Source organism: Mercenaria mercenaria, chromosome 7, assembly GCF_021730395.1.
Source record: "Mercenaria mercenaria strain notata chromosome 7, MADL_Memer_1, whole genome shotgun sequence".
NCBI classification, from domain to species: Eukaryota; Metazoa; Mollusca; class Bivalvia; order Venerida; family Veneridae; genus Mercenaria; species Mercenaria mercenaria.
The window spans coordinates 72,463,153-72,488,718 of record NC_069367.1 but is presented as its reverse complement, the minus strand read 5'-3'; the positions used below and the strand labels follow the sequence as shown (position 1 = coordinate 72,488,718).

Genomic DNA, 25,566 nt, shown 5'->3' with positions numbered 1-25,566 from the left:
ATGAAAAAAATAGTTACAATGTTAGAATGTTCGAGAAAATCAAAATAACCATATGCATAACACAATGAGTGAATGCTAATATGCAAGATTATATTCAAAGCACGAACTTTACTATTGTATATTCATGACAACATCTGGTATTTTATTCTATATTTTACATGTTTTATAAGACAGCTTAACTATGCACAGCTGATTGCGCGTTGTTGCATCTGTTGTTCTAAGAATCGTTTCTGCTGAAAGAGCGGTACAAGATATTCATTTCCTTCTGCAAAGTATTTTTCAAACTCATCCGAAGGTAACTAAAATTTGGGCAAGATATATTATCTGCTCTCTCAGATAACATGAATTCGAAAATGAAACAGATTTCTTTCGAAATATTTTTGGTTTTAAGTTACACCAATACAGTACAGATTATATGGCGCTAAACAGGGCTAAAATGCTTGCTTTCATACTTAATTTGCATGAAATAAAGGAGGTATTTAACCAAGACTTTATTACCAGCAAAGCTTGTTACGATCGTGCAGGGATAGATTTTCCCCATATTCCGGTTATTTCTTGATACAGTTTGTCCAAGAACCGTTCTGGACTCTGTATAGGAAACATTTAGTCACACTTGAACTGTACAGTTTGAGGCAAAACGAAGTAAGTAATTTCATCAATATATGATATGTATATTTGCTCTTTTAATGCAGAGACATTGATTTTCTTTTTTAAAAATATCTGTCAATTTATCTAGTAATTATATCCCTAATAAAGGCGCAGGAAAAAAGTACAGGTACATATAATGCTTGAGAAACTTCAAATAAGTTTCGTACTTAAAGAAGCTTAATTGTCGCGAAAATTTCGTCTAAAATTCAAACTACCGACTTTTTGTCGTTTTTTTGTTTGCTTGTTTCTTAGATTTAACGTCATGTCGCGATTGTCTAGATTTGCATGGTGTATGGAGACCCCAGACTCCCCTCAGTGTTTTCATTTCATCACGGGAGGGCATCAATATGATTATAGTGCATGATCTTCTAAACGAAGATCTGAGAATGACCTATTCACATTCATCTTTCTGTATATTTGGATTTCCGATATTGCTATTTTTTCCGCAAACCTTTATTTATTTGAACCAGTCAGACGATTCGTTTCACCAAACATTTGAATGAACCATCAAAATAGCATCAGCTGTCACAGAGTGAGAAAATTGTGCAGTGAGTCCGGACTAACTAACCGACTGAACTAACCAGCTGCCTGGCACATATTATCCCCTTACGTGATAGTGATATGATACATCTCAAAACACGAGGACACAGTCATGATTTTGTCGTCATAAAAAAAAACATGAAAAATTAACTGACAGGCTAAATACAGATTTTTCGGCGACGCTGTCAAAATTCGTTTTCGTTACCTATGCCACGTGACTTCAGTTTGCAAATCAAACTGCTTGATAACGCATTATAGATAATTTATCAAAATGGAAGATTTATGCAACACTCTGCCTGATTGGACGAGAGTGTCAATTTCTTTCACTCTGTTGATTGTGCTACGCTGAGTGAAATGTAGACAATGCGTTTATCCTAAACGACGCTGTTCACAGTTTTAAAGCTAACTTAGGCTCAGTATATTTAGCAAGAATATTGATATATCTCAAAATGATAAGTAAGTTTAATAAATATGATAAAAACCTGTTCAAATACCAACATATATCAAATTAAAGAAAGAGCTGAATACGGTCTGCGTATCACATGAATAAGGGTATGATAAGAGTCTTTTATGTAGAGAAGTGCTTTTTAAAAGATTTTCCTTGTTACAATTGTCGTCTTTATATGAAAAGGTTTCTTGCTTTTGTGACTTATTCAGATTGCATATTAAAATGAGTACTTGTTTGCTTTGATATATTTGTTATAAATTATTTAACTGATTTATTATATATGAATATTTTTTCTTTAGTATGGTATGCAAATATTGAACTCAGTTGAAATCTGTTTCATTATATATATGCTATATAATGACTGAATCTCATTACACTGAAATGAAGGTACGCTGCATACAGTTTATCTATGTGATATGACTACGGTCAAACTTTGCTTATGAAACAGAAATATTGAAATAATTACAATTGTATGTTTTGCTTGACCTTCACTTTTTTATAGGTGTGACGTCGTTGTCCAAAGATTCATGAATAGCGAATATGCATTTGTTAAAGCGGGATCAGTTGGCCTATTTTAGAAATAAATGAAAATAATAAATAAAAAAATCCTTTAATTGATTTTTTCTCATGTATTCTAATCAAACTTGATTTGTAGCATTTTTATTAGGCCCGCAGCCAACTTTGTTCAGCTGGGACATTTGACCCCTTTTAGGGGCTGCTAGAGCTAAAACTAGAAATGTCTTTGACTTCATCTCAGTGTTGTAATATTTTCTGGTTCTTCGGGATCATTGATTTCAATTCATTTAGATTTGAAGATTGAATACCGCTTAAGCCGGTGCTAGTGGGCGTGGGCAGTGTTGCATTTTCCATTACTGCTCATGAACAGGCTCAATCAAACCGAGTCTGCAATTTTGACTGTTTGCCTTGTTTTCGGTGCTTCCGAGGGATCTACTTTCCAGATTTTATTTATACAGCTTGGTGGATCTTTGTCATACCTGGTCTGGAGCATCATTATAAGGTCCTCTTCCAAATTTATTTATATAGGAACTTGGGCCCTATTAGGGACCACTATAGCTAAAAGCAGATATGCCTTTCTTCGCATTAACCACTAAAATGTAATGGATTTTTATCAAACCCGATGTGTAACAATATCGTAAGGTCTCCTGCTATTTTGTTACAAATGGGGATAGGGACCAATTTAGCTAAAAATATAAACACGTTTAATAACCTCTTCTCATGAACCGCGTCATGAATCTTCATCAAACTACTGCTGTAATTATTCGTCTAAGGATAAACGAAACAAAATTGCAACCCTACGAAACCTTTGCGAAAAATTAAAAGAGAACCATTTAAATTGTTAAAGTGCGGTGTTTAGTTTTGCAATTTGAAAAATGTTAGATGAAAGATGAATGTTAGATGAAAAATTCATAAACTTCTTTCCTTATTACAATCCGCCGACTATCATTTTTAAAGATATTTCTTGTTTAGACTTCTACTATCAATTTTAAGATGTGAAAGCAAGGCTCTGATTGGCTGGCGGAGGGATGGTCAGAATGAGTCTTATCAACAGCACGTCTTTAGATCCAAAGCGTAGCGTTAAATGGAGATGTACTGTAGTCAGACTGGGGTGGGCACCAGGGGAGAACAAACGACCTTTCGGAAGCCTGCTGGATGGCTTCCTCACATGAAAATTTCTAGCCCCACGTGAGTCTTCACATACTGGTAAGGGGAAACTACGGATGAAGTTCTTTAATTGACGTATATCGAGTTGAATAAGCATTTCATAAATATTATTACATGAAATAACAAGAACTTCTATTTCAGAAAGTATTCCCTTCCGATCTTAAAGAGACAATGTATTCACTTTAGGAAATTTAATATTCCATGTATACGTACATTTGAAGTTAAAACATCCTTTCTAAACTAAATAAACACAATCTACAGGTCTTGATGCTTTCGGGCGTAAAATTTCGAAACACTTTTAAGATGTTATTTTATTTCGTTCAAGACATCAATTATAGATAACAGTCTATACTGTTATCTATAGACTGTTATCTTTTTCTTGAAGCGGCCCGTGTCTTGCCTGTTTTTATATCAAGAAGTAAAGAGCTTGAAGAAATTTAGCAACCAGTTTCAATTCTAAAAATATTGAGAACAGAACAGAACATATTTTTTCTCACGAAAACTATATACAGTTACTAGTGACAAGCAATAGCATTTAAATATTCATTTGATTACGAAATTGTGACATTAAGAATACAGTTAGGATTAACAATATTATCGGATGTACATACATAATATATAAGCGCCATATGGCCTCACGTCTTCAATTATGATTTTTAAAATGCATATATAGTACATGAGAGAAACTCTTGATCCAGGAAAATAAATGCTTTCAAATACAATTTCATTAAGTAATGCTTGAATGAAAGATGATCCCAGTGAAAAAAAAAAATAAAAAAAAATGTTCCTTGATATTTAAGAAAGTCCTTTGACTTTGTTTTGATAAAAGTTTTTTTTTACCATAAACAAGTTCACAAAAACATCTGAAGCAGTTCTTTAAGGGTAAATCAAACAAATTTGAATGTATCTTTGTTGTCTTTCTTTGTGGTAACAGCTTTAAATTAAATGATAAAACTTCAGTTATTGATATAAACAAATCTTTCATAAAGTTCAAGCTTGTAAAATCATTTTGGTTATTTGAAGGACTTAGAAATCAATTTCTAGCCTTTAATGAATGTCATTCTATCTTTATAAAAAGTAGGTTCTGTCTCTAAGAAGGAAAGCCAAGCAACCTAGTTTACAAGCTCGAAGACAAAAAGTAAAGACAATGCAGTATATGGTTGTTACTGCTTATTTTTATGCAAGATATATGCATAGCTTATTTATACTGCTGTTATATATGCGTAGGAAGTAATATTTTACAACTAGGCTGCCGAAAAAATATTTGATAATATTTTTGATAAAAGAATGGGTTTTTATTTTGTAAAACAGAGTCTCAATCTGAGTAAGTGATCTAAATATCTCAGAAAAACGCATGGATACCAATATTTTTATAGCGCCGTCTCTCTGTTATAAGCTATTTATGCAGCAAAAAAAAAATGTAGTGCATTGAAGAAAATATAATAAAATTGTGCAATTTAAGAGAATTAAAACAGTTTACCACATAATTTAAATCATAATTTGTTTCAGTTCTTTAGAGTAAATATTGTAATTTATAGATCTATGTAAAATCTTAAAAAGGTGTGTTCGTCGAACAAAAAGCTACGAACATGATTGGATATACACGTGTACATTTTCAAACCTTTTGTCTGTTTGTCCAAAACTGAACTACTTCAATTTCTTTAATATCTGCTTTCCCCTTGCACATGCATCCAATGATGCAACTATTTGCCGAAGTAACCGAGAAGGTTGTTATTCAGCTTCACGTTATCTACCACACTTTTCCGATCCGCGTTTGTAGGAATCGGCTTAAGATCCTTCATTTCTTTTCTATTTACGTCAGTGAGGAAGACGTGGATGTGCAGACCTGCTTTGAAGTAAGTTTTTGCCCATTGGTGTGTACTACTGTGTTTTAACATCAAATTTTGAATCTCAAAATCGGTTTTACATTTGTAGAAATATTGTTTGACACTTGTTACCAAAACATTCTTTTTTAAATATGTGACGCTATCTTATGACGTTTGTGACCAACAACATTTCAACATTTAGAGCAACTAGATTTCACGTTTGTGGAATGTTTGTACATACGTTATCCAATTTTTTTCACATTTGTAACCATTTTCACTTTTGTGATCATTTTTACGTTAGGGGGTCCTACACACGTCACATACTGAATGCAAAAATTGCATTTCTGAAAGGAATTATCTTTTTACTTAGCAAAGAAATAAAATCAATAACCTATAATGCATACGCACCACCCATTCTTGAATATTGCTGCAAGGCTTGGGTAATATCACATATCAAATGTACACAATTATATGCATAACATTGCTCCTAACGATAAGACTAAAGTCTCCCAAATAATAAACTGCATAGTCATATCTCGATATCCCAGAAAAACCTGGTTTTGTGTATTAGACCTCTCACAATCGTAAAGACACGTTCTCGTACTGCAGCTTTGACAGTTGCAATAAAACACCTGCTGAAGTTAATGAATCCAGGACATCACAGACATTCAAACACAGCATTTGCTCAAGTTAATGTCCAGTGCTTAAAATAAGGTCTCAAAATATTACTCATTTAATTTCTAAATGTGGATTTATCTTTCAGCTTTTATCTTTAATGATGCTAATATAAGTGGGAAGCATTTAAATACATTGATTTTATATTTTTTTTACGCAAAAAAAATCCATGAATTGTAAATGTTTGTATTCATGTTTAATTAATAATTTCTGTTGATGATAAAAGAACGTCATGCTGGACATGAGTAAATATTTCATTTGAATGATGTGTACATGTCACCTTTATTAAATTAAGATTTTGTCTTAGTACAAGCAGTAGGAGTGATTACCGAAAGGCTGATATAGGGTTTAATGTAATATGAGTATATTTAACAAATCGCATAACTTATAAATTTCAAAAATGTGCAAGTAAGTAAGCCGATGAGTGAGTTTCTTTTGTGAATGAGACTGTTAAATCTGTTTACGTATTTGGCAAAGGTTTTAAGCTTATTATTGTAGAATCATTTGATTTCGTAGGCATAAACGTTCATGGTTTGGGCCAGAAAGGCAAATTTGAGCTTTAACAATGAAATGAATGAAGCTTTAGTTATTTGTTGGAATTTAATTTCATAGATTAATATTATCACGAAATCCATGACAAGTAGTTTCAGACTAAAATTAATGATACCAAAATATCCACAAATAATGAACGCGTTTGAAAGGTAACAGCTGTGCAGGTTGCCCTTTCGGAAAAAGGACTGTTACCTCATGAAACGTAATAATCCTCTTGATTCCATATAAAATCAAGCTTGATTGAAACTTACGAGGATTAAACAGCATCTGCATGCACAGAAGTGGTGAGGCATATTGGAGATGTAACATGAATGTATCAATTAATAATTCTAATGGTGTGTTCTTTTGTGGAACGGTTCGCGTTTACTGCATATTGTATGATAGTGTCCAATAGCGATCGCATTTAATTGTAGCGCCATTAAACACTTTTAATTCATAATCAAGTTATGTCTATATTAATGTGAAGTAAAGGAAATCAAATAAAGAGGATTATTGGATATCTGTCTTGTTTTCAGTAACTCGCACATTTTTCAAGGATTTTAAGGATACAAAATATGATACTAAAATTTATGAAAATCTGTCTTTTGTGTACAGGACTTTTCGTGCTGACTACACTTATACTAAAGGGTACTCAATTGTTCAACAGACTTTATGCTTGTTTGGTTCTTTCATTCATTTTGACAGGATATACTAAATTGTTGGAAAATGAAAGCATAATATTTTTATTTGATGCTTATACATTTTAGTTATTTCCTGACCGTTTTATACATAATACATGTTTATATCATATAACACTGTCCTTTCCGATTATATATTGATTTAAAAACGTATCGCCGCAACGTATCGCAAGGATCAGTAACTGCTGAAAGACCGAAGGTTTAATGGCCATGAAATGACGTTCTGCAATCTTTTGTTTAGCTGCATTTATTTTTGAATCACTATATCACTGAACCATTACACGTAATACTTATTTCTAGTCAAACAAAATCTCGATTGCAATTAGTGTTTGAATATCGCGAAAACCGAAATATCATTTATTTTATTATCTTATTTTATTATTAGTATCTCTTTCATTCTTTCATTTTCAGGCAAAACAGTGCACAATATGAACATTAAAATGATTTCTACACCAGTAAGATCTATCAGCACTGCACAACCGGAAACTCTTTTCTTAAACGGAAAGCCAACCCTTGTGTTTGGTAAAAACTTCAGAGCACATATATTGTCTGTATTAAAACATTCTGAACTTACATTGACAGCTCTTTTACGAAAACAGGAACATATCAGAAATATGTCGGAACACATCGTAGTAACGGGATGGATTGCAAGAGGAAACAGAACGTTGAGTACATTGCAAATATATTGCTGCTTTTATCATGCCGACAATCGTATTTCGTCGGTAAAAGCTGACATACGTAAAACACATTTTGAAAGGAGCCGAGCACGTTTCGATGCTTTACAATGCGTGTGTCCGGTATATTCTGCGACTGTCCCTGTGATAAAAGTTTCACTCAAAGAAGGTCGCAGTACATGCACTAAAAATGTCACTCAGTATGTACAAGTAGAGACCATTCCAAAACGCAAAATCGACGGCGTTGCATTGTGTGTCAAGGTCCTTTATGCCAAATTAAAAGCAAGCTTTATGATAGAATGGTTTGAGGCAATGCGATTGCTAGGAGTTGAAAAGGTATTCGGTTACATAAATAAAGATTTAAATAATGATGCAAAGAATGTGGTCAAGTATTATGAAGAAATGGGACTTGCAAAAGCTGTTTCATTTGAAATACCAGAAAATGGTAAGTCAGATATTTTTATTTTTTCAAATCATTTCAATTACGGAAATACAGTGAAATATTGGTAATAATTGATTATTGTGTTGAATAATTCGTTGTTGATTTTTTACATCGACTAAAAATATTAAAAGAATTAAAGGCACTGACCTCCCGATCGTACGACAACAAATTTCTATATTTCTTAAAAAGACTTTGAAACGTAGTTACTGGCAGATTTCATGTTATGGAAACACAAGAATTAGTTGTTTTTATTATTTTTCCATTCAATATTGAAAAGCGCTTGAAACAACGGGGTACATGAGGTCAACTGCCTCAAGTATAAAGCTATTTATTTAACGACCGAAAGTACGTATTCCTCTGTGGGTTTGTGTGAAGTTAGCAGAATAGCAGAATAACTCCAGCAGAATAGCAGAATATTTTTTTTATTATTTTACCTCGCATCTGTATGACAATTAAAATTAGACTAAGACTATTTTTGCGGTAAACATGTCACCATAATTTGCTAGAAAACCATTTTTGTCAGTTAAAAGAACAATTTTAAGACCAACTTTATACATTATACGTCTCGCATATTACCTCGCACAGAATAACTCCAGCAGACTAGCAGAATAACTCCAGCAGAATAGAAGAATAACTTTTTTTTCATATTACCTCGCATCTGTATGACAATTAAAATAAGACTAATACTATTTTTGCGGTAAACATGTCACCATAATTTGTTAGAAAACCATTTTTGTCAGTTAATACCCCAGTCACACATACGGCGCGGATAGCTACGTCTAGCTACGGACAGAAACGTAGTAATCCGTACCTGAGCCGTACCTCAGAGTAGTCATTCGTATTAATCCGTACCAAAACGTGGTCAAAACGTATTCAAAACTTATTCCAAGTTTCTCCAACTTTTGAACATGTACAAAAGTTTGAGCGAACCGTAGCCATTTGAGCGTGACTTGAGTCCAACTTGGCTGAAACTTATTCATCCGTAGTTAAACGTACTTAATCGTAGTTATCCGTGCTGTTACGTACCTTGCCGTAGCCGAACGTAGTCATCCGAGGCTGCTCGTACTTAAGCATAGTTCAACGTAGTTTACCACAGACCCGTCCGCGCGTTGGGCAAGTTGCAAGGCGCAGTAAAACATAATTCAACGTAGTACCTCGTACCTATCCGTACTTATTCGCGTCCAATATTGTTTTGTTTGTTTCCTGTTTCTTTCCCCACATATCCGTATGTGTGACTGTAGCCTAAAAGAACAACTTTAAGACCGACTTTATACATTATACGTCTCGCATATTACCTCGAACAATTAACATTAGCATAAGCTAGAAGAATAGCAGGTGACATGTTTACCGCAAAAGTAGTCTTAGGCTAATTTTAATTGTCATACAGATGCGAGATAATATGTGAAAATTTTTTTTTCCTATTCTGCTATTCTGCTGGAGTTATTTTGCTATTCTGCTGGAGTTATTCTGCAAATCTGCTGGAGGTATTCTGCTATTCTGTCAATCTGCTGGAATTATTCTGCTGTTCTGCTATTTTCATACTAATCCTCCATGGTATATTGGTCAAAAACGCGGGAAAGTTTTTATTGCTGTAGCAATAATGGTTCGATTCCCAACTCGGGCATATTTTTTTTCTTGATTTGGCATTTTTAAGATAGCTTAGAAACAAAAACGCATGTTCTAATGTTCAGTATATGATCAAACTTCAATTTTGAAGAAAGTTTTGAGTTTTGCAAAATTCTGGAGGTCAGTTGTGCCTTTAAACTTCTTGATATTTGTCTGTGTGTTTTGTCTGTTTCCATGAGAAAGATAAAATACTTTACACGTGTAAATCTAATAAATCATTCTTTATGAGGCCGCTCGTTTCATGAGTAGAGGAAGAAAAGAGTTCGGCGGAACTCGCGTAATGAAGGGTACATATTATTGTATATATTTTGTTTTCAAATAGAGAAAGTTTGCCATGATTTGTGTTTTGCTTAATTATGAAAAAAGAAGGAAATGAAAGGAAATCAATAATTTTTCCTTCATGCACTCCACTGCGTAAGAAGAAACAATATTATTTTCTATTGAAATATTTTAAGACACATATACCAGACACCTTGATGACAAGACTTTTGCATCCAGGATGGACTCCGGCGTGCCGCTGCTTGACTGTATAGAGCGAATGCATGAATACAAATACGCAGTCTGCCTAGACAAAGATGAAATTCTTATTCCAGAAAATGTGCCATTAAAGAATTCGCTTAAAAGATATTTGGTAATATCTTTAAAACTTTAATGATATACATTCAATAATCATTCATTAGTATAAACCATTATCCGTACACTGCTAATAAGAATGGATCTTTTTAGAACGTGTATTTAAATGTTGTGTTTTCATATTATTTCCATATTTCCGTCATCTCTGTTTTATAATGCATATATAATAATTGACCTTAAGGATAATGGTATCTAAAAGTTAGTTCTGCACGTTGCGTAAACCGGAAGTAATGATGTAACGTCATTTATCCGTATAACGTAGAATAAAACTTCGGCAGAAATTTATCAAAACGGCAATGTTAACGTCAGTTTGGAGATAAAATATGATATTCAAAAGTTTGACACGTTACAAAATGAATGTGTCTTAGGATTAGCTTCAAATGTCTTTAAACATTAGCAAATATTTTAAAAACATGCTCATAAACCTGTATATTTCAGTTAACCATATTATACTTCATATGTTATTTTATAACTTTTAGAAGTTTCATTTATATCAAATCCACATTGCACAAAGATTCTTTTCGAGTACATTTTATCAAAATTGTGATTTTTCAATTGACTCCCAGTATGACAACTTGCGTGAAGTTATTTTTTCCGAATCAGTCTAGCATAAAATCAAGCACACAACCCTGTCGTTTTTATTTGCCAAATTTTTTTAGTAAAATCTCAAGTTATGGAAAATCAGGGTTTAATCAAAATCTACATTGCAAAGAAAAAGAAATGGTCAGAACGCACAGAACTATCTAAAAGGAGATGTTCTAGACTGCTCCGGTGTGTTAACAGTAATCAAAATTAAAATGCTTCAACAGAAACAGTCTCATATTGTTTATAACACACGTTAGAAAAGTAAAATGTTTGAGTATCTGGAAATGAAAATATGATATTGTAAAAGCATTATGTTTGAATTTTGTAAAGTGTTAATGTTGACATATATATATATATATATATATATATATATATATATACTCTTATGGATTACTTTGACAAATCATTTGTTTAACACTCTTAAAGGCGGGAATTTTCCAACCTAACAAGACACTTGCTATGATGTTATTCAAAACAATGGTGCATGTAAAATCATGGGATGCAGTCAATCCTAATCATCCTTTGTTTATTGGAAGAATGGCAAACAGTACTCCTGCAATGTGGGACAGAGAAAAGTATGCTTTCATACCAGAAGGACAAGTGCCTGGTTCATGTTTCTCACATCGTTGTCGTGTTCAGCATGGCTACACGTATGTGTACTTATGACTCCATCATTAAAAGCTTAACATTAAGCACTATCATGTGTTTTGATTGCATTAATGTGCAAAGCTGCAAAGTCAGACCTCGTTGCAGGTACGTTTGGTAGAGATCAATAAAGTAACATTTGTAGATCATTGCGACATGCTCCCAAAAAGGAACGCTGTCTTTTTGCAATATAGGTATATTTAGAAGAAACAGGTAAGCTATTTTTTAACAACTGGAACGGAATAGATCTAGATGCCTTATTTCATATAATTTACAGGTTTCTTGTTACAATGTATGTAAAATTAACAAGTAAAACAGATTAAATTCCGGTGTAACATTAGGATAACTACCTCCGTGATCATACTACCTTCTGCCTTTACGGTGAAGGCGTATGTATACTAAGAAGGTAAGTTATACGCTAGAAAGTTAAGCTAATTAACAACTAGAAAGATTTAAAGTAGATGGAAATGATTTGCGATTGTCGTATGTACCACTGTCTTGTTACACTGTTTGATTAGTTAAATAAATAGGTAAAGGTATAAGAAATTGAAATGGATTATCAATTTAAATTCAAGTAAATCATATATCAACGTGTTAATGCGTAAACGGGTTTCAGAAAAAGGCCATTCACATTAGTCTGGTTCCTGACTGGTGTTTGTAGACTAACATTCTACAATCCGTAATCAAAACAGTTAACCGAGTACAAGTGTTACATATATAATTATATCATATTGTATGCTGCTAAAACCTTTCTTTTCTTTTAGATCTAAATTCATCGAAGACAATTCAGCAATGATTCACCATTTTCGTTCCTGCCGGGAGGAATGGATTACAGGAAGATCGCCAAAATCTCAGGAATTATTTGTGAATCAGTCTGAAGGAAAAATTTGTTCAAATTTCATAAGAGTCAAATCATATACAATAGAAATCTTAGCTGATCAGATAAAACACAATGTCTTGAAAGTACAATCTTTGTTAAAGATTGGTAAATGATATAAAACAAGCGCGTTTATACATATGAGAGCTTTGAACATGTCTTTGCCACCCTTGTAAATGATAAATGTTAACATCTACCAAAGTAGTTTTCTCTTACATTCAATACGATATTAGGAAAACCAGGGTCGCAGGCTTTTTAAAGGCTCATAATGCCTTTTTTATTTTTTGGCTGTCACATATTTATCAATAATTTCATGTTAATCTTACTTTTAGTAATTGTTTTCTTCAATATTTGTCAAAGGTTTGAATATTGGTTTACGTAGTTCACACTGGTTATTCGGGTACCTACTCGTGTGAGCGATACCGCCCTCGTGTGATTAATGTACATGTTGGTGAACAGGAAATTCACACCTATAACAGGTAATTATTCCGTATTTTACTTAAGATTTGAAAAGTTTTAGTACTAAATGTGTAAGATCATACCTTAACTATATCCATGTCAAATATCTGTCTCATATGATCTGAATAACTGTGAAAAAATACGTTTTTTTTTGTCGCGGAAATGAAGATATTTTAAGGCGATGGTATATCTTTTCACGATAAATGGTATTATTTCGGATTATATTAGGAATTTTTTTAAGAAAATGAAAAGCAGCCATTCTGTGTATTAGTCATTGCTTTCATTTCACAAAAACTTGAAGCACAGTAAAATTAGATCGATTTTTTCGAAGACAGTGTTTAGAAAATAAGATACCTCTGACGATGTACCATGGTACCATCCTCGTTGTTTCTGTCAATCCAGCGGATACCGTCCTCGTTATTGAAATGAACATTACATTGACGCTGATCCCTTTTAGCTATAATATGCAATGACCAGCTATGATAAAGATAAAACTTTGGTCTTTTATACCCTCCAGCTACTGGAAGCAGCCTATCCGAAGAAAAATTTCTCACATAATTTCTTCAAGTTTGCTTTCAAGATCCATCTAAATAGACACATTCTTAGGTGTATTTTCAATTGAATATTGCGACTTCCGTACGTATTGTCTTGTTATTGAAGTTGTTATGGGGTACAAAATGTTTGCAACAAAAGCAATGATTAAAGTTTTCCAGAAATGATATGATTTTTGTCAAATATTTTATTGCGATCGACCCATGTTGAGCTTCGTTTTGAGGAATAAAGCCAGTAATTCGGTCGAAAATGTGCTTCGTTTGAGTAGTTGAAAGACGTCAGTAGTAAACAGATCCTTATTTTCCCCGGCATTTTTGTGCGAAAATTCGTGTAAAACAAGTGTATTAATCACACCTTTATACTGCTAGAATACATAATGCATGGAATGAGATGATCGAGATACGTTTATACACTTCAAATACAAGTTTTGCAGATCGAAACCGAAAGTAGGGGGTTTAGGCATACAGACACTAAATAGGAAAATGGCGCGAAATAAAATAGAAATAGATACAAATAGTCCGCAGTTTTTTTGCTCTGTAGAGCTATTTTCCTTATTTTCTTTGCAATTTTTTTGCTAAAATCACATGACAGATCTATGCTTGACATGTAAGTAGCATTTTGATAATGAAGTAACAACATGACAAAAATTTTCATGGAAACTTAGATCATACACCACCAGTATAATTTGGGGTCTCATTTTTAGCTGATTTTGCAGTTTGTGTGTTTGACTGAAATTATTTTTGTTGCATCAAACATGACCCCCACTTTTCTTTTGATTTCTATTTAGCACTGACACTATTCTTCAAGAAAATATAGGTTACAGACAATTAAAATGGGTCCTGATGTGTGCTGCGGCCATTGGAAATAAGTCAATTTTATATAAAATAAAGAACAACAACTATTGTTATAGTGTGTTATAACCTTTATTGTGCGGACACTAGCATATACGCGCCATTTTAGGGTAGCAGACCACAACTGACTGGCATTTTACTAGGCACTATTCAGCTCCCACTTTATTTTATCGTTACTTTAACTTATGATAGAACTTTCATGAAAAATAGGTGTTGGAAAAAGTGATGTTCTATTAAGGTAGGTAAAGAGGGCATGAAGTTTAGTAGGTTTGCAGTTTTGTCGAACAATTCAAGCCCCGAGCAATTTGCTTATCATCCAACTGTTGAAAGCAGACCTAAATTGGTGGGAAATGAAAAGAAAAAAAAAAGAAAGCGACGAGAAATTTTGCTTGTTCTTGGTAACCATTTGTTTATTATTTCAAAGTTATTACAGCTCATCTGATACTTAAACTTTAGCAAAATATCATCTAACCTGTCTTATAGTTTGTTACTAATTCTGTATTGCAAATGGTGATTATGAATCTAAAGGTAGTAAGTTAAAGTATAAAAAACCAATCTACTCTTATATTTTGCCATTGTAGATTACAAGCAAGCGTTTGGTTCTGTCGATCGTATGTGTTTATGGAATAAATTACTACAGCATATCATTGATGGGAAAGTCTTTAAGGCTGTATATTATGCAATATATAATAAAGCCAAATCTTGTGTAAAGAGTAGCAAAAGTTTATCAAATTTCTTTATTAACTCAACTGGTGTATGACAAGGTGAAAATTTATCACCGATATAATATTCTCTTTTCTAGAATGATTTAGTCTCATATATGTCTAATTATTGTTCAGAACTAGTGGAATTGTCAAACAATGTATCTATAGGACCTGCTAAGTGATGATAGTTCAGAAATGTTCTTCAAGCTATTTTTGTTACTTTATGCAGATGATTCAGTGTAATTTGCAGAATCTTGAAATGATTTACAATCTGCATTAAATGTATGTCAGAATATTATATTTGGAAACTTACAGTTAATTCAAATTAAACTAAGGTTGTTCTGTTTTTAACGTGGAAAAGTACAAAATAAGTCTGCCTTTTATCATAATGATGCGGCACTTGAAGTAGTAGATGACTTCAGTTATCTAGGAATTAAATTTAACGACAATGGTAACTTCAATAAAACTAAAATATATTTGGTTGACCAAGCTAGAAATGCTGTGTATGCTTTGTTGAAAAAAATTTAGGAAGTTGCAGCTTAGTATTGATTCACAGTTACATTTATTTAAGTCTGTGGTTCAACCAATATTATTGTATGGAACAGAGGTATAGGGATGTGGTGATGTTAGCATTGTTAAAAATTTTCAGCTTAAATTTTTAAAAACATTACTGAAGGTTAAAAAGACAACACCTTATGTCATGGTTGGTTTTTGGTGAGCTCGGGGTACTACCAATAGATATTGTAATTAGAAATAGAATATTGAACTACTGGTGTACAATTTATTAAATGGTAAACAAGAAAAGATAAATTGTATACTTTACAGGTTCATGTATAGACACCATCAGCAAAATGTAAATTATTGTTCTTGGATTTCATACGTAAAAGAATCTTTAGAACAACTTGGATCTGCTGCATTCTGGTTGAATCAGTCAGTACTTTCACCAGTGTATTCCGCAATATTCTTATTTTAGAATGTCCCTATATTGATTTGGACAGAGTAAAATATTTACCAAATGACTTTCAACTGTTAAATGTAATGTCATTTCGACGTTTATTTCAAAATAATGATAGTACTCTTCTTTTTAAGTTAGCATTGTTTGTACAGGAAATACTTCACAAATTTTTAGGTAGGGATAGGTTTTTGTTACTGGCAGTTATTTGCTGGCAAGTTAAAACAATGTTTTCAATCTGGTTAATTCTAAATGTACACCATCTACTTTTTTAGCTTACAACATATTTGTATCAGATCTATTATGACCGTAAAACTATGGTTTTATTTTATGTATTAGTGTTTGTTTTGTTAAATTTGTTGTTATTATAATGCTGATGCCGTATGGGCCTAGTTATAAATAAAATCTTGAATCTCACAGATTTGCTCCTAGACGTACATTTAACAACCGCTTTACAACCGCTGTGAGGAGGGTGTGAACAAACAATAAAAAGAGATAGAATCTGATACCCTGACTTCCATATCTGCTTCTGTTTCTTCAGTTAGTCACCTGTAAGACACTTATACAGTAGTGTATATTGTATGCACTTGTAAACAAGTAGCATAATAAGAACTACCTTAATGGAGGGTGCGCCTATGAACAGAGGCGAATATTACAAGATACGATAAAAGGCAGATTTATGAAGCCGAAGCATCTCCCAAAACGAATACATGCCGAGAGAGAGAGGATCCACTTTCCCTTTCAGGAAGAAAAAAAAGGTCTTAACATAAGCACTTTTGCTCGGTGTGCGACAAATTTGGTCGTTTTCATAATGAGACTGAAGGAGAAAAAGAAGAACTTCAAGAAGGCAAGATGATAGAATGCGTAGAATAGAGGGTGGGTGTGAGGGAAGATTTAATATTGGTGAAATACTGCTAACACGGTCCACTCCCATTCTTTACATCTTTAAAGTTAAAATTCTAATCAAATAGATCTACTAAAGGTCGGGTTTTATATTTTCCAGTTCTTATTTCCAGATCTTCAAAGCAATTACCTTCAGTTGCGTTTATTTAGTGTACCGTACGTGGAAGCAACCGCTGCGGGGAGTTTTATAAATGTTCACTGACATAACGAGGACGGTACCAGTGTGCAAACGGATAGGTATCTTTGTTTGTTTTCATCCATCGTCAGAGGTACCATCAAAAACAGCAACAGGATGCATATAATTAAAATTTTATCAGCAAAAAGAACTTGCAGGTACATGATCCAAACGTTTTATAGTTGAGTATGTATAGTTCCACCAAGGTGAGTGGCAAATTCAGTTATCTCAACTTTGAACAAAGAAAAAATACGTCTCAAAACGTCACAATACGTGAATTTCGCTACATTTCTTCAAATTTTATAGTCACATCAATATTATTTAGGACTGATATTTCATCAGTGCGAATTAATGCATTGCCTCGGACGACTCTGTCTTTAAAATGTTCAACATTCTTTAAATATGTGTCATACGTTGGCATTGTTTTTATATACCCAAAACAACCTACATGTACATAAATCACACGAGGGCGGTACCGCTCACACGAGTAGGTACCCGAATAACCAGTGTGTAGTTAAAAGTATAATGTATAGCATGCATTTAGGAAAGGTGCTTCAGTCGTTTTTGACATATTATTTAAATCCTTACGGAACTTTAACACGACTGGAACGGTACCTGCTACCAACTCAATACCAAGATCACCCTGTACTTGTCTCTGGACTTTTCTATGATTCATTGCAATTGCCAAATGTAACCGGTTTCCAGCTGTCCTTTTAATTCTATGTGACTGGGTCTTGAGGAAGAACAACTGATAAAATGCTGATTACTTTTCCTCCCAAGTATCCAGTCTATTTACTTATTTATTTTGTTGGTTTTAACGTCGCACCGACACAATTATAGGTTATATGACGACTTTCCAGCTTTGATGATGGAGGAAGACCCCAGGTGCCCCTCCGTGCATTATTTCATCACGAGTATCCAGTCTAGGTCTATACTACTGGTAACAGTACCAAGTGAAAATAACTCACCAAGTACTGAACATTAAACTGGATGTCATACCTTCAATCCCCGTGACACTTACTTACTACCAATAAATAAAAAGCCACTATAAGGGTCCAGAATAAGATTAATATTTCCCAAAAAAAAACAAACACGCAAGTGTCTAGATAGTTATTATGTTTACTGCACGTAAGCGTTTTAATTGCGGAAATTATAATGTCAAATTATTCAAGATTGTGTTTCTTGGGTGCGTGATGTTTAATGTTCAATATATATGTGTACAACCTTTGCCGAAAGGTAAAAAATGTAAATAAGCACTGTTACATGTTCGACAAACAGTGAAAAAGTCTTTGCTTCAGAAAAAAATATTCTGACAAGCGTTTGAGTGTCGGTGATTTGTTTTATCTACATATACTTCTATAATTAAAACAACTAGTAGCTGTTCTACTTACCTTTTACACTAAGATTATCAAACGTTTTATTAAAAGAGGTTACGACCCAACTGTTTTGAGACATACCGCATGTTTAGTGTTCAACCCGTTTACAGTTGGACACTACGCTTCCCTCTTTGATTGCGTCTGACGGAAGAGGGGGAGGACTCTATGATTAGCAGTTTTTAAATCCTACCAGGACTGAACTGTTTTGATATTTGTCTTCTGGCCTGTTTCGTCGGGCCCTTAAGGGTGTTTCTCTTGTTGCTCTGTCTTCTGAAAAGGCATTGAGTACATACGTTTTTTGGTTCTTAAGGTTTGCTTTTTATATATTTATACACGAGCATTTTTGTGTTTTACATGTCATGCCTTTTTGTTTCCATTACGTGTGTTTCACCTGGAGGGGATTACTTTTATTTACACTGTCCCATGTCTTTGGAACATGGTGGGGGTAAGAGTGAGGTTGGGTGCGCACCATAAACCGGTTTAAGCTCCCCAGTGGTGTTTTTGCCACTGACCGTTCCAAGGCGGTGCCCCACTGTGTTCCTTTGTTTGTTCGTTTTGTCCTTGTGTGTTGACTTTGTGTGCTCGCGTGTGTGTATGCTTATTATTCGTCTTGTCCATATGTGTTGGCTTTGAGTGTGTTAGTGTGTTTTGTTCGTTTTGTCCTGATGTGTAAGCTTTGAGTGTGTATGTGTGTGTGTGTGTGTGTGTGGTGCACGCGGTTGCGTGCTGGGGGGTTCGTTTTGAGGAGGCTGCGCTTTTGGTGCGTGGCATTCCTTGTTTGATATTTTTCTTTGTTTTTTTTTTTTTTGAACATTCTGTTTTGTTGCCGGCCTTGAAACTTGCTTTCTATGTTACGTTTAAAAACGTCCATATTTTATTTATTATTATTATTATAAAAGACAAACTTACAGTAACTATTTAATGGCCATATTGAATGATATACTTTGTCAGATTGGTATCAAGTCAGCTCGTCCACTATTCAACTTGTCCCCGTTTTGGTCATTTCGTCCCCCAAATTTGGTGATTTGGTGGGATAATGCATAAAAATAAAGACAAATTAACTTGTAAATTATAACTTCAGAAAATAGCCGATGCGGTAAATACAGTGTTACATATTTATAATATGAATGAAATAATGTTACAAAACAGCATATAAACTGGATTCTTTCTTGAACTATAATATTCGTGTAAATAGCAAAATATCTACCTGTCTGTCACGATACATGCAGCTACAACACTTATTTATTTATGCAAGGAGTATCTGAAAATGTGTGATTAATCACGTGTAGACGATGCTCGGACTGATTATGGATTTAAATTCTTATTTCAATGTAAATGAGATGTGAAACTAAAACTTGTAGCCCTGTTTGGCGCCATATAACCTCTACTGTGTTGGTGCGCCGTAAAACCCAAGTAGATAAATAAATAAATAAATAAATTGAATTCGAGCTTTTTTTAAAAAGATGTTTTCTTTGTTGCCGACGACGAAATTTACATGCTCTCAAATAAAATTATCATCAATAGTTATAAGATTTATGTTACTGCACGCCAAAAGCAGTCTCTAAATGTTGATTGACGGCTGTAAAATACATGGACTAGTTGTTATATCTTCTAGTCCATTTGGATCATTGAGAACATTCGTTTTATTACTATAATAGAATTTTGCTTCAGCCAGTGCTAGTAGAGCGTGAGGGGTGTTGCACATTTAATTTCCTCTCATGAAAAGGCTAATTCAAACCGAACCTGCTATTGTGTTGCTTGATTACGTTCTATGATGCAAAAGGATCTTTTCCCAGATTTTATTATTTTCAAAGTATTATTCCTTCTCAAGAGAAGGAACACTTATGGTTGACATTTCACACTTGACTGAGCAAGTAATGCATACAAGGGTACTGTAAAAGGCATCCGATTATCAGTTGGCGCCGCCATCTTGGACTCGTGCATATTCATTACAAGTAGCCTCTATGCACATGTGTGTTCATGCGTATTTACATGAATCTATCCTGAAATGCATGCTATCAAAGCAAGCTGATAAGGAACAATAATTCGTAATACTCTATTAACCCGTGCATTGAATATTTGATACTGTAGAATAGATATCAATATAATGAATTTGTAGATGCTTCCTTTCATTTGTTACTTCTTTTGATCTTTTTCTTGCATTTCGTAAATGCAGGTGCTCCCGTATGTGACGAAAACATAGGTGGGGGTCATATCAAACATCGGTAACATGATGCTTAAATCAGACTTTCTTTAAAGACAGGACATTGCATATGTGCTTTAAGGAACCTTTTGCTAAGCTAATTAGTAGTTCTGCACGTTTGATAAACCGGAAGTGATGACGTAACGCCATTTATCCGGATAACGTAGAATAAAGCCTGGACTCGGTATACGGAAATGATTTATCTATTTTGTTGGGTTTAACGTTGCACCGACACAATTATAGGTCATATGGCGACTTTCCAGCTTTGATGGTGGAGGAAGACCCCAGGGTGCCCCTCCGTGCATTATTTCATCATGAGCTGGCACCTGGGTAGAACCACAGACCTTCCGTAAGCCAGTTGGATGTCTTCCTCACACGAAGAATTCATCGCCCCGAGTGAGGCTCGAACCCACATCGTTGTGGGGCAAGTGATTTGAAGTCAGCGACCTTAACCACTCGGCCACGGAGGTCCCTTATACGGAAATGAAAATCATTCTATGAATCAATGGTAACTCGTGTGTGAATTTATTAAAACGGCAACGTGACTATCTTTCTAAAGGTAAAATATGATATCTAAACGTTTGACAGGTTCAATTATTCCAAATTATGTCTCAAAAATAAGCGTGTAGTGTGCAGATCCCTTTAATATTTGTCAAATATTTTAAAAGCAAGGGCACGGATCTATACTTTTTATTTCACCTTACTATAGACAATATGTTTATTTACGACTGTTGGAAGATTCATTAAAATGTTATACGCGAAAATGTTATCAAAATTGTGATTTTCCCGTAGACGCACATTATGAAAAAATGCGTGAGGTCCAAATTGTTCAGGTCAGTCTAGCAAAAAATCAAGCACACGATCCTATCTTTTTATTTGCTGCATTTTCTAAGTACATTGTGAAGTTTCAAAAAAAAAAAATGGAGGTTTAATCAAATTCTACATTGTAGAAAAAGAATTTGATTCAAACGTGCAGAACTACCTTAATCCGTTCTTGAACAAAACATACCAATAAAAGATATCGTTGTACGTTCTGACGTACATTATTATGTACATATCTCCAATCACAGTAATTTTTGTATGTTTAGAAAATAATATAATCCCAAATTAAACACAATGATAGTTTGTAACTCAGCTGCGGATAAATTTTATGATGAGGGCTCAAAATAATTATATGCAGCGATTTTATTCAAAAGCAAAACCTGTTTGAGACGTAAATTGTTTTGATTGTTACACGTTATCAATGAAGAATTATAATCAACATCCTTGAAGATATCCACCAAATACGTACCGGGTTGTGCATGTTTTTCTTTTCCAGTGCGCTGCTATGACGTTTGAAGCGACTACATAATAACTGTATCGTAAAAAGGTGTACATGTATGTATTGTATAACAACATTCCGTTTCAGTCTTCTTTGTTTAATTGGGAAATAAATCGGGTCGTGCTAGAATGGTATTTCAGTTGATAGAAAGTATTCCCGTCCCCAGTCACAGATCCTTAACATCCTTTTTGCATGTTAACAAGGGGCTGCTGTAAATTTGTGAGGTCTGACGAACACTCTTTATTCTTTCTTTCATGAATTGATAAATATGAAAAAAAACTTCACGAAGGCTACGTTAATTCCCGCATGGTTAAGATCGCAGACTTAGACCGCTTGTCTCTAACTTTTGTGGATTCCAAACACTGACAAATTTTCTGCAGAAACAGCCACATGCCGAGAAAGTTGATTCCCCTTAAGGAAACCATACAGCATTATATGTATACATGTGTAAAAGAGACAAAATAGAATACATAGATAAAGTAAATCATTTAGTCAAAAAGATCAATATGAACAAATATGGACAGTATGGAGCCGTGGGGTGTGTAGAAACATCACTTGCAGAACTCTTCATGTGAGGAAGCTAGCTTACGGAAACCTGATGGTTCTATCTCAGAGCTAGACCATGCCTACAACATACGACTCATTTTTTTATGGTTTTAATTTCATTGCATTTCAAGTGGTGGGAAACAGTGTTTTTGATCATTTAACCCCGAGAAAAACACGATCGCGAATTTGATAAACTATTAAAATTAATTATAGTCATTTGTTCGCAGTAGTGGTCTCTTTCCCGCCCCCTCGAGGCTTAAGGATTAAAATAAATACAATAGACTTGTAATTTAGATTTGGATTGTGCTCATCAATTACTAAATTTGTTTTACTTCTAAAGAAAGTAAGACTGACAATCGGGAATCGCCGTTAAAATTTCATATTCAGTATGTCTCCAACCCGATTTAGAACTATTTCTAAAAACAAATACCGATATTTACACAAAACTACGTAATAATGACAAATTTATGACAACTAATTACAGCTTATTTCCGTCAGTTATCACATGCAATGATAACACAGTACAAGTATATCAATTACTGGACCTCTAGACTCATTGTCTAGAAATCCGGTTACCGGACCCCTAGCCACTTAGTTTTGGAATGTGGCCTACCTTGACCACCATATCTTTTCACCATATCTTTTCATTTGCACTACTTTGTAAACAAACTAAATACCGTGTTTAAGCCTACGGTTTTTTTTTCGCGCATGTTCCTGAATCAAGGGCCCATTTAAACTGATCTTTCTGCTGTTTGCGTCATTTATACATCTAACAAGCAGTCCGTCAAGATTTCCATTAGCAGATATTGAAAACTTCTGACGTTTTCTGTCTGGATTTGCATGTTCGTTTTCCTGAAGTAGTTCTGCTTTTCGCTTTTTACAGTCCTGAAAATGTAAAGAAGGGAAAATTGGGATACTACTCCTGTAAAATGTAGAAGAAAGAAACAATTTCTTTTGAGGGATTAAGAAACTCGCTTTGAAAATTTCAAAAGCATGATTCTATCACAGGCTTGGTAAATATATTGGTAAAACATGTCAAGCAGAGAGAGGCACAAACAAATTTAGCATATTTATTTTCATTTTAGTACAATACAGTCAATAAGAAAAATACAACACTTTCGTTTTAGAATTTTTTCCCGCTATGTTCATGCACTTTCATGTGTTTTTACATGTGGAGTTTTCTATACCTTTTGTTTCCAAAGTTTTGGATTTGAATTTACCTGAATTTGTGTTCTTCCACACCCAAACTGATCAGCAACTGCCGGGGCATTTTTCCAGACTCTAGTAATTTGATAGCATTAATTCGCTGTTCAAGAGTAAAAAAAAGTTCTTTTTTCTGTACACACTGCAAAATTTAAGTTGAATTTAGCATACAAGTTTTAGAACAGAGGCATAGACAGGCTATAAATTAAAAGAAGCAAGTTTAATCAACCCACTGTTTCATTACATTTGCTCAACTTTCAGTTAAGGGGAAATTCAAAGCGTCAAACTGCGAAATATAGACTTTTACTTCTACATTTTTAATTGGATTCGAATGTTCACATTACATTATTTCTACAAACAACCAACTTCCTCCACCATCAAAGCTGGAAAGTCGCCATATGACCTGTAATTGTGTCGGTGCCACGTTAAACCCAACAAAAAAATGTTTTCTTATTTGTTGGATTTAATGTCACAGCGACATAGTTATAGCTCATATGGCGAGTTTTCATTGAGTAGAAAGACGTCAGGTGTCCCTCCATGCATTATTTCATCACGGGCGGCCACCAGGGTAGAACCACCGACTTCCGTAAGCCAGCTGGATGGCTTCCTCTTATGAAGAATTTATCGCCCCATGCGAGGTTCGAACCCACATCGGTGAGGGGAAACTACTGATGAAGTTCTTGAAGTGGGTTATATATTATAAATGCGTTGAATAAGCATTTCATGAATATCATCATATAAAAGAACTTCTATTAGAGACACTAGATTCACTTTCAGGAAAACGTGTCTTTAATATTCCCTATATACGTATATCTGAAGTTATGTTACGTCAAAGGGTAACAATTCCTAGTCACAGTAAATAAAAGTAACAGAAAAAAAACAGCAACTATTAGCAACAACAAAATTTTAGTCATGAAAGTAACAATTCAAATACCTTTAAAAATGTCAAACAGCCGTATTATAAAATCCAATCTAATATGTAAAATTAGTCCAAATCCTGTCCAGGTCAAATTTAAATCCAATCAGTATAAATAGCATAATATTTCACAACAGTTCAAAATTGAATTTAGTATATCCAAAAAATGAATAAATCCTCTTTGTTAATCCACAATTTTAGTTTAAATCCTTCAAATGTTAAGTATCCAAACTGTAGTTTTTTGTCATTAAGAAATACAGGAAAGTTTCCAATAATATCTATAACTTTAAGTTCTGGCCTGGTGTCAGACAGCACCCTATTTAATATATCATGGAAGGTTCCAGAACTTTCATGTAACACTAAGAATAAAAAGAACATTCTGGAAAAACAAAGAACACTCCAGACTTTAAAAATAACTATTATACACTTTATCAGTATTGTGATGCAACATTCTGGAAATATATAGAATACACCATGTCTCAAAGCTAGGTCAGTAAACAATCAGCTATAAACAATATAGCCCAAGGGCAAATGACATATACATAACAGTTAAATGATCATTTCTAAACTGAATAAACAGAAATCCACAAGTCTTGATAGATTAGGGCCTAAAATTTTGAAACCCTTTTGGGATGTTATTTTTGTCGTACAAGACATCAATTATAGGTAACAGTCTATACTGGTATTTATTTCTAAAAGAGGCCTTGTCTTGCTTGTTTTTAAAGCAAGAAGTAAAGAGCTTGTAGAAAGTTAGCACCCAATTTTAATTCTGCCTATCATTTCATATACAGAACAGAAGATAACATATTTCATTTCTCACAGTTTCTAGTGACAATAAATAACATTTAAATATTCATTTGAAAACGAAATTATG

The 25,566-nt window shown here is 33.9% G+C and overlaps 1 protein-coding gene across 1 annotated transcript; it reads left to right on the top strand.

Moving 5' to 3' along the window:
• Nucleotides 1-6,673: 6,673 nt before the first annotated feature.
• Nucleotides 6,674-16,423, top strand: LOC123555315 (uncharacterized). The gene is made up of 5 exons (XM_045345972.2): nucleotides 6,674-6,999; nucleotides 7,461-8,168; nucleotides 10,247-10,422; nucleotides 11,436-11,659; nucleotides 12,419-16,423. Exons 1-5 carry the CDS (start codon nucleotides 6,927-6,929, stop codon nucleotides 12,645-12,647), a joined length of 1,410 nt encoding a protein of 469 aa, XP_045201907.2. The 5' UTR covers nucleotides 6,674-6,926; the 3' UTR covers nucleotides 12,648-16,423.
• Nucleotides 16,424-25,566: the final 9,143 nt, after the last annotated feature.

Bases quoted from the DNA above. Each gene is read 5' to 3' on its own strand.
- LOC123555315 (XM_045345972.2), top strand. From the start codon at position 6,927: ATGATACTAAAATTTATGAAAATCTGTCTTTTGTGTACAGGACTTTTC. The intron at 10,423-11,435 runs GTAATATCTTTA...ACACTCTTAAAG, and splicing joins ATTCGCTTAAAAGATATTTG to GCGGGAATTTTCCAACCTAA. The intron at 11,660-12,418 runs GTATGTGTACTT...CTTTTCTTTTAG, and splicing joins CGTGTTCAGCATGGCTACAC to ATCTAAATTCATCGAAGACA.